General features: G+C 43.8%; 1 protein-coding gene across 1 annotated transcript in view; it reads right to left on the bottom strand.

Annotated features, from left to right (window-relative positions):
* shisa9a (shisa family member 9a) overlaps positions 1-10,936 on the bottom strand; it is a 47,075-nt gene that overhangs the window by 9,372 nt on the left and 26,767 nt on the right. The window contains exon 3 of the mRNA XM_076033621.1: positions 1,614-1,883. Within this exon, the coding sequence (XP_075889736.1) occupies positions 1,614-1,883 (270 nt within the window). The remainder of the gene's footprint in view (positions 1-1,613; positions 1,884-10,936) is intronic.

The following is a 10,936-nucleotide window of genomic DNA, read 5'->3' as shown; positions in this document are numbered from 1 at the left end:
AAATTCATTTGCGATTCGGTCCTCGTGCCGCGAGGCAATCACGGGAAAAGTTGTCGCCGTCGTGGTCATTATGCACCTGAAACAAGAAATCACCGAAAGAGCACAAAGTGTGTTTATTGCTTATTACTCCGCAGCCTCTCTGTTTCCAATTTTCTGCCCATTATAGACCTGGAGATGCTGCTGTCATTACGCAACGTCTTCCCCCGGCGCCCAGCAGCAAACCATCATGATAATCTGCCACGGTAGCATGTTAGCGGGATGAGTCAGAGAGCGCGCACGGACACACACACACACACACACACAGCAGACTACAGGAAAAACTCGCACCTACATTTGTCATCCTCATCAATTTTTTCACTTTCAACCGTGAATGCTGGAGGGAGGAAAATGCTTTTTTTAAAAAGAGGGGAAAAATTAAATGATTTTATTTTTTAGAGAAAAACCCTGATTATTATTATTATTGTTATTATTATTATTATTATTATTATTATTATTTTTAGTAGTGGGGCACAAATTCAGACAAATAACACCTTCTAGATGTGCTCTGCCAATGACACCTGCCTCGGGAGGCGGCAGCTGGGTCACACTGAATTCTCAATGGAGTGAGGTGGGATAGTTATCTGTCAAAGTGGGAGGCATTGCACCAAAACAAACAAACAAACAGACAAACAAAAAAAAAAACCTGAAAAAGTAAATCTCGGATGAGTTGAGGCAATGAAACGTTGGCGGCGCTGCGCTCCGAGCGGCTCGTTGTATTGTGGGTCTCGTGCGGTCGGACAGCCTGATAAACAGGCTGTTTGTGATTCGGTGCGCGACCACTTCGTCAGGCACAATCAATAAACAGCTGTCACAGCGGTCTGCTCCAGCGTTCCAGTCGAGTCAAATCGTCTCCAGGAAACCTGGGAAAATTGTGTTTCATGGTGAATGTATACAATAAATGTTTCCTTTGCAAATCAAGGTATTAAATTATATGAATAAATTATAAAATAAAAGTTAAATAAGTTTGGATGGAAATGTGACCAAGCAAATGAAAAGCTTGAGTAAATGTGACAAATAGTGAAGAGTAATAGTAAAAAAGAACTGCCTGCTGCACTTAAACTCCAACTTCCTGCTAAATTTAATGCTTTATTGCACACCTGAGGGGATGCCCCCCTTTGTGATGTCATAAAGCAATGTTGCAATGTGGAAACTGAGCACACAATTTCTAAAACGTGGAGCAGATGTTTTTTTGTTGTTTTTTTAAGAGTTGAGTTATGCATCTCATCCATACATCCATTTTCAAGACCCACTTCTTCCTCAGCTCAGGGTCTCGGGGGTGGAGCCTCTCCCAGCTGTCATTGGGTGAAGGCAGGGTGACACCCTGGACCAGTCGCCAGTTCATCGCAGGGCCACATAGATACAAACAACCATTCACACTCACAGAGTGGGAGTTTCCAATCCACGTCATTCATTTTTGAGTACTGTGGGAGCAGACACAGGGAGAACATGCAAACTCCACACAGAATGGTCCCAGGCCCAGAATCAAACCCACAACCTTCTTACTGTGAGACGGCAGCGCTAACCACTGCGCCACTGTGGGGTGATTAAAGTCCTTGAAGTGGAGAAAGACTCACCCACAGCCTTCAGCGAGGCGTACTTGTTGTTGTCCTTGTTTTGCTGCTGCTGCTGCTGCTGCTGCTGCTGCTGCTGCTGCTGATGATGATGAAGATGATGCTGCTGCTGCTGTTGTAACAGTTGATGTTGATGCTGCTGATGCTGCTGCTGCTGCTGTTGTTGCTGCTGCTGCTGTTCGTAGACGTGGGCCAGCTGGCTGAGGGCCGGGTATGGGTGCTGCTGGCCCAGGTTGGAACCCGGGTCCACGTTTTTGATGATCTGGCCACCCTCTGTGCAAAAGAACAGACAAGCGGCAGAGTGAGAGTCAGTTAGGATGGGTGTGACGCCCCCTCTGGGGTCTAACACCGTTCTTCATCACTGGTTGGCTGGAAAGAGCTGCTGCGTCTTGGTTTTTTTTTCACAGCCGCCTGGAATCATAATATCCATGCATCCTGAGTTTTCAGCAGACTGAGAACATGGATCAATCGTTTCTCTATTGCTAAACTGAGCTACATGCTGTTTTTAAGAAGTACATTATTACTTATACCTAACTATCACATGTTCTATTTATGATCCTTCAAAAATGTTTCTGTTGATGTATCAACTTTTTGAAAAATTATACATTTTTTTATGAGAATAGACTTCATTCATCTATTTAAGCTTTATCCAGTTACTTTAATTAGGGCAACTCACTGCACTGTTGCTGACACATTACCTAATTATGAGCTAACTGCACTATTAGCCAACAGTTAAACTAGTTCAACGGGCCACTAATCTAGCTTTTAGTGTTATTAAGCTTATTATTTTGTTCATTAGTTTCAACTTCTCCTTGTTTTTTTTAAATTTTTTATTATTATCATTCCAAACTGTTAAACGGCGCTTTAAACCGCTTGCTTGCTAACTAATGGAGTATCAGAAGTGTTGCTACATTTATACTGTTTTCTTATTTTTTTCTTTCTCTGTAAATCTCAGAATTGTAGGTTAATCATACACAAAAAAAACATAACAGGAAGTAATATATGACAGAACCCCAGCAGCACATTCTTGAACAGAAAGATTAGTGTTGTAATGTTTTGGAAATAACTGCAGTCCGAAAAGAACTTATGATTCAAACCTGACAGATAACGAGCATTTTTCAAACAAAACCTCAATAAAATGCACTCTCAGGGTTGAACGCCACCATTCATGAGATGTGGCCAAAACCATTTGCAGTTGCATAGAGTGAAGGCAGGAGCAATTTGAGTCAGAATCTCACCGTCTGACCTGATGTTTAAACATGTCATGTACTGGGAACTCTTGTCCGCAGTTCTCCTCCGCTCTGCGCTGGGCCTGACGGATAATTGCAAATCCCTGTTTCTAAAGCCAAAGGTATCTATGCCAAGCGAATACATTGCCTTAAAAGCCCCGAAATAGTGCCACTTGATAATTTGAGACGGGCGGAAAAGTAAAAATGAGAGAGCGAGAGCCAAGAGAAGGAATGAGACCACGGAAAGTGGAATTGGGCTACCGGAGAATGAAGAGGATGCATTAAAAATGAGGCGGGGGGGTGATGAGGGTTTTTAAAAGTATGTAAAAGCACACCAGGGGACAGAGCGAATGGTCATAGGCGGTTGCATTAGACTAGATGACGCTAGGCAGTTGAGAAAAGTGTAGCCAAAACTCATTTTTCAATTTTCATTTTTCAATTTTCAATTTTCAAAAATAAATTTTCTAAAACGTTATCCTTGATATGTTTGCTTTTTTTTTTTTGCTTAAAAGTCCTTTGGTATAAGAAGATCCATAGAACACAAGTCTTGCTAAGTAGCTGCCATCTTGCACTGGCATTTCCTAAGGAAGCCCCCCTGCAAGTCGCCTAAATACCAAACGCTGAGGCAATCTGCCTTTAGTAGAGGATGTTTTTTTTAATTTTACACACTGAACCTTTAAATCAATGTATTGTCACAAAAAAAGGCCAGTCTAATAAAACCGCTGCTTTTGTCCTAAAACCCAAAAGTTCCATTATTGATGGATGTGCAATCAGCAGTTGGCCTGAATCAAATGGAATGAATGTGGGTATATTTGGTGAATCCTTGATTCTCTGCTGGGGTTTTTGGAGGTGTGGCCGGAGTGAAAGTGGAATATAAATCATCGCTGTGGGATATCGATTCTACCGCCGCCGCCTAAGAAAACTAGCGGAGTTTTTTTGTCCCCAACCTCTTGATTGAAATGCGGCAGATACACTTTGATTTCTCTCAAAAGGTTGGCGTCATGTCGAGATGGAAACCAGGCCAGTGTGACACCGCAGTCACAAAGAAACTTCCCCCGCCGTGGCGACGGGTCCCGTGGTGCTCGCTGAAAAGACGGCGTGCACAACGCATGCAACGCACATGCGCCGGGAAGGTCACGCGGACAATCGTATCCCTTTGAAGGCGACGTGAATGCGAGTCCATTAGAAGAGACGACGGAGCCGAGGCCGAGGCCTTTTGTCTCTGCCGTCGCATTTAATAGCATTTCGACATTCAGTCGCCAACACGCAGGACGGCGCTCAGCCACGGCGGGGGCCAACGCGGCCAGCACGGGATCGCCGCTTTTCTTCTCATCCCATAATGGGTTTTGTCTGTTTGCGGAGCCGACCTGTGAAATTCAATCAAAACTTGGGTGCAGCATCCTCTCAGTTGCAGGCGCTCGGGTTGGATGGTCCGGACCCAATCCACCGTAGCAGCAGCAGCATAAAACAGCCAAAGCAACATTTACACAAGATATATATTTATATAAAAAAGGACTGATTGTGTGGAAGTGCTTTTTTGCTGTATGTAGGCTGGACATATGTCCGCTGGGCCACTGTTTGCAGTCTGATGTGGGCGCGACGAGCCGGCCAATCGGATAATTTCCCTGCTGTGATCCAGCAGCTTACAGTGAACAGTGGACATACACTTGTTCGCTGCCTGTGCAGAGTTGAAATACTTGGCACACTTTAGGGTTATCTGAATCACAAACTGCATAGAAGACTTGAAGGACCCACACTGCAAGACCGTAACAGCAGCGTGGATTTCACTTGAATTCTTTAGCGGCCAGAAGCTCCTGCAATGTCTCTGGAAGGTCCACCAAGTGGCACCTCAGCAACTTCTCTGTTCTGTTGTAAACTCGTCTTTGGTTTGCTTAACCATGATTGGAACATGAAACATGAAACCTGCAGCTTGGCTCAAGGCTCATTTACACTTGGCTGCATTCAGTCATATAGACAGTGGGGTGAAGAGGACTTGAGGTTCACCGCGAGCATCAGGACGTGCACGAGGGAGGACTGAAGTGACTGTGAAGGTGTTGAACATGGCTGTTGGTTGTGAGGTGTTTGACAAACAGCTGCTGCTGCTGCCACTGCCACTGGGATTCTCACTGCATCACAACCATCTCCAGGGTTTTTACCGAGCATGCTCCCGGGAAGAGAAAGTATCCAGCATGTCGTGAAAGGCAGAGGGAGCAAAGGATGGCCCTGATTGAATTCTGGCAGCTTCGCTGGCAGGGTGGAGATGCATAATACTGTTCAGGAACATCTCTTGGGTGAACTTTGGCTGATATGGAGCCATTTAAATTGGTTGCTGACATTTCTAATGTTTAAACTCCTTGAGAGGAATCAGTCTGGACTGGTGCTTTACTGTTTCACACGTTTGTGTCTTTGCTTTGTACAGTGTTAAAGATTGTCCAGGGGTCAAACTGAAACCCCTTTAACCTTGAGTAAACATAATGCAAAGTGTACTGCTGTCAGTTGAAATCTCTGTTCTCACATTGGAATACACCTGGAGGACGGAACCAAAACGCAGCAAAAAAGTCAGCAGGCAAGACTACAAACCAGAGTGCAACCAAACAACTGCCACCGGAATTACCTTTCCTTCTCGGCCTGGTTGATTTCTACCAGCCTTGTACTTTGATATTTCACAGAGAGAGAGAAAAAAACAACGGACACAAACGCTGGTTTCTGTTTAACAAGTGGCAGCTGTCAAAATTCCATTTGCATTCATGCGTCGCATCAGACCAAAGCTGGGGAAAATGCAATGCAACCACGTCTGTCTGAGTCTGGGTTCCAAAGAAAGCCACAACACTGGAGTTGGAGGCGGTCTTGCCAGGGCTCTGACGCTCAGCAACACGTCTTTAGAGATATTTTTAACGCTTTAACACAGAGCAAAAGTGACAGCGGCAAAATGACAATCGCTGAGTAGACGGTTATTTCAAAGAGAATTGAAAAAATGTCTTGTATAAAATACAAGAAGTGAAAGCGCAAAAGCCAAGTGCATCACAAATTCTAAGCCCCAAAACTTGTCACATATGCAGGAGTCGTGTTGGATAAATGCTACAGGTGTTTTCCACCTCGCAGCCTGTTGAATATCAGCCAGAACATTTCTAAAGGTCAGCGATTATGATTTTCCTCAGACCTTTGTGATCCGGACGAGACGGACATCTGGCTTCAATAGATTACCGCAGCCATTCAGAAACAAATTAGCATTTATAGTTCGGCGTCGTCTATGTGTGCTCACAACTGCTAGCTTGGAGTATTGCTTGTACCACAGTGAAAGATTCAGGCCCAAATCCAAGTTTTTGTTTTCACCCCCAAGCCCTCTGCGTTTGGCCTTTGACGGAGTCACAGGGGCTGTTGGTGAAAATCAGCTACTATAAAATGGGACAAACCCTTAAAGAAAATGTCACATCATCTCTCACTTTAGCAGACGCAGTGTGTTTTTAGCGAAGGTTGAACTTGTCGCCCTCAGCTGTTAATGTTATGCTGCCTGTGTGGGCTGTAGATGCCCTTTTGTTATAAGCTACGATACGGGGCTGGAATACAACGTTAAGATATTCAAAACTGGAGGACTCGCGAGCCAAAACAAATCTGCACTAAAAATGAAATGTTAGCATCAGATTAACTACACAGCTGCGGCAAAAACAGCCAGATAGCTGCTGAAAGATGTTTTCAGTTTCCGTTTCGTGAGGACACGACGTTACAGTCCATTGGAGTGGCAGTCACCTAAAACAATGGTGCTAATGCGAAATTGGTTATTATTGGATGAAATATTTGCATACGTGTCTCGTGGCTCCACATTTGGAGAGCACTGTGGAAACCATCCCAAAGCTCTTTATTTGTTTTAGTCACAGAATATGTCTGCACCTTGTTGTTGGAGTGCGACTGGTTTTCCTCGTCTGCTTCACCAAAGACAAAAACATGCTGTTGCAGTTGCCAGGTTTTTTTTTTTTGTTGTTGTTGTTGTTGTTGTTGTTGTTGTTGTTGTTTTGTTTTGTTTTTAAGTGGCTGGTTTGATTTCCGTGCACCTGCTGCCGAGGCTACCATGCTACTGGAAGAGCTTAAAAACTGAATCCAGTAGTAAAAACTAGAAAAGCCCCATTACAGTCAGACCCTCTCTTTATGTTGTATTTTTCAGTGAACGGAAAACCCAGTGTGTTACATCTATTTACCTATAAAATATCACTTAAAATAAGTCGAATGCGTGTCGGTAATTGCCTGGAGATGATTTTTTTTTTTTTTTTTTCGAGAGTCTCGATTATGTGTCAAAGAAGTAGGTGTAATGTCGTTGATTGTGAACAATGAGCTAAAAACATTTGCACAAAGTCACCCAGGTGGAGAAACACAGGACCACGCACAGCGTGGCTCTATCAATGATCCACAGTGTGCGGATGGTGAGCTTAAGACCGATAGGCAGCAATACACAAAACACGGTGACGGCGGCAGCGGAACCCGCCGCGATTTCAAAGCGCCGCCGCCTCCCTGGTGGGAAGGCAGACATCCAGCACGGAGCCAAGAGGCAAATTCTCACAGGGCTGAAATCCTATCTGAGCTTTTCCTTGCACAACAGACTGGAAGCATATATATGTGTATATATATATATATATACATATATATATATATATATATATATATATACATATATATATATATATATATATATATATGTATATATATATATATATATATATATATATATATGTATATATATATATATGTATATATATATATATATATATATATATATGTATATATATATATATATATATATATATATATATATATATATATGTACATATATATATATGTATATGTATATGCATATATATATATGTATATATATATATACATATATATATATATATATATATGTATATATATATATATATATATATACATATATATATATATACATATATATATATGTATATGTATATGCATATATATATATGTATATATATATATACATATATATATATATATATATATATGTATATATATATATATATATATATGTATATGTGGCTCACATCAAGACATCAAGGGATGCTACGTGTCTCTCCCAACTGAATATATATATATAGATATATTCAGTATATATATACTGTATATATATATATATATATATATATACTGAATATATATATAATATTCAGTTGGGAGAGACACGTAGCATCCCTTGATGTGAGCCACGTCGTCATGTAAGAGAAAATAAAAAAGAGAGGAGACATCGAGAGAGAGAGAGCGAGAGCGGGAGCACATGTATGTAGGAGTGCCTCTGTCTCACGCCTGGCCCGACTCCATCCCTGCTGGCTGTACAGTGTAAATTTTGCTGCTTGTTTGATTCGGCGCCTGAAAATTCTAAGCAGCTTACTCATCTATTACTGCCTCTTTCTCCCCACTGTGTTGCAAATGCAAAGAAAGGCTTCTTTTCCTCGGCGGCAAGCAAAAAAAAAAAAAAACCCAGAAAAGCTACCCCTCTGTCATCACTCAACTCTCTCCGTATCTGGCTTCCTCTCCCTTGTCATGGCAACCAGCATTCTCTCATGTAGTATTTTGCTCTGCAGCACACAGAGCGTTCGCATTGTCCCGCAGTCACCCGCGCCCACATATCAGCGGGCAGCCTGGCTGCACTGAACCGGCAAGGGAAAAAAAAAAACAAAAGATAAAGTCATTGTTATGCAACCTGTGTTGTTTTGCCTGCTGCTCTGTTGCGCTGTCCGTTCCCCCCCCCCCCCCCACCCCCTCACTCCAAGTTTTTGGTTTTTTTTCTCCCCCTGGACGTGTATCGCCTCAGAGCTCGACGCCGGGTCAAGCGCCGTGCTTGCCGGGCGCGGTCTGGCCACAAAGAATCAGCTTCATAACCAGACACTTCATCTTCACCATCATCATCATCGGTTAAGTTGCAGGCTTGAGACCCTCAGCGTCGAGTGTGACTCTGTGTCTTTCATGCAACAGGTCTTCCACGCTCTGCCTCGGCAGTCGCTCCTTAGCAGCTGTTGTGAAGGGTCCAGGACACGACTGGACTGACTGGAATAAATCTGCCCCACAACAAAGCTGCCTCCTCCTCTTTCCACCCTCACCTTCACCGCCGATCAAGCAGAGTCCACGGTGTGACTGCTGGTCGACGGTTCAGATTCAGACCTGCTGCATCAGCATCTGCGCGACGTCTCCTTTTGCAGCAGCAGATTATCTGATTACCTTGGTCCTCAGCTGGCAGGAGGAGCTTCACCGCCATTTCCCTCTTTGCACCGGTTAACCTGTGGCTTGACTCTGCAGGTCAGCCGCAATTCCATCCTCACAGGATGAATCCCTACAAGATGATGGGATGATACCATGTCCAAACCCCGTCCCAGGATTCCGGCATTCCCTTACATGCAGGTACTCTTCCTGGCCCATCTCAGGTGGAAGATTTGGTGGGACCATTTGACTGAACCTTCCTTGTCCAGCTCAGCGACTGCCCTGAGGTTGTGGGTTCCAACCCCTGCTGGGTCATGGCAAAGACTATAAAACTGCTGGCCATTGCCTAGCTGGGCACTTGGCATTGATTATGGACCTGATGGGTTCGTTCACCACACTATTCCCAAGTGCTGCTCCTGTTGGCTCAGGTGTTGGCTCAGGTGTTAGGTCATAGAATTCCACACTTTTCCTTCACAGACAGAACAGACTACCATCTTCCTCTTTGTTTTGCTTTGGTTTTGGACACTAATCAGGAGATGTCTGTCCCATGTGGAGGCCAGAACAGATTCACCGAAATCTGCTTCTAAATCAGTAGATCTGACACCAACAAGATCACCACATGTCAACATCACACCTTCACCCAGCTCAACTCAGTTGCCTCAGACCAAGTCAGCAGCCCAGTTCTAGACTGGCCACCCTGAGACTGGGAGATCTGACCCCAGGCTAGGTCACACTAAAAAATAGAGAACAGATTGCACACACTTAGGAATATAACAATTTGTGAGTTTCACTGTCCTGGCAAAAGGAATTTAAATTCTCATTATGCACATGCTGCTGGACTTTTGGACCTGGGAAATGAATGGGAAGGATTCCTGCTCTGCAGGGTTTCACTGAGGATTCCTTCTTTATCCTGTTAAGGCTTTATTGAGTTCCAGGGTTTAAGGGTAGGAGGTGGTCTATATGTCAAGAATGTAAAGTCCTTTATGGCAAATTGTTTTTTTTTCACACCTTTTCTATACAAGTAATATTTGATTGATTGATTGATTGATTGATTGATTGATTGACTGGCACAGTGACACATCAATTCTTAAAAGTCCCAGTGCTGCTATTCAATTAAAACTCCTGGTGGGATCTAAGTGTTGTGTAACACATGTTAAATGGGAAGAGGTGCTCTAGTTGGGCACAGAGACGGTTCTCTGAGTCATCTCCCGGAATGGTTGAGCGAAGCATTTTGCCCCTGGCCGGAAAGTGATGAAGTGAAATCTTGCTTGTACCGCTGGGCTGCGTTGGTGCCTGATCACGTGCGTGCCCATGTCAATGAGGAGTCATTGTTAAGGCTTCCAAAGGGAATTTGTGTGAGAGGAGGTGACGTTTTTGTGCCTCTTGCATCACCGCAGTAAAAATAAAACATGCTGCAGTTGCATTTTTTTCCCCACCGTCACTGCTGGACAGACTTGTGTGCTTAAGATGTTGAAAAAAAGAGAAGAATTCTAGACCGTGTGTGTGTGCGCGTGCCTGCGTGCATGCTGGCTGCCCTTTTGAGAGCTGCCCTTTACCAGATGCTCACTCTGACTTCCTGGGTTCGGTTGTGTCTTGTTGTAGTTGCAGCATAATCTTCACCACGACCCCGTCAGCGTTCCGTGCCCCTCTAATCACATCCCAAGCTGCATTCTGCACCGTGGACGACTAACCGAGGGAAGAGCTGTTGTTTTCAAAGCTTGACTCTGCTTTCATTTATGGATGGAAATGAATAAGAATCTTTGTGAAATGACTTTACTTAAGCGCTCGACAAATGTGCCCAAGAAGTGCATCCTGGGCATTTAAGCTCTTGCAGCTCTTGAGAAATGGCTCACTGCCCCTGTGTGACACATGTGTGGTACATCCCCGTGCACAGGA

Source organism: Nelusetta ayraudi, unplaced genomic scaffold (genome assembly GCF_046127955.1).
Source record: "Nelusetta ayraudi isolate G7.1 ecotype Tasmania unplaced genomic scaffold, CSIRO-AGI_Nayr_v1 ptg000042l, whole genome shotgun sequence".
Lineage (NCBI taxonomy): Eukaryota > Metazoa > Chordata > Actinopteri > Tetraodontiformes > Monacanthidae > Nelusetta > Nelusetta ayraudi.
This window is presented reverse-complemented; position numbering and strand designations above follow the sequence as displayed.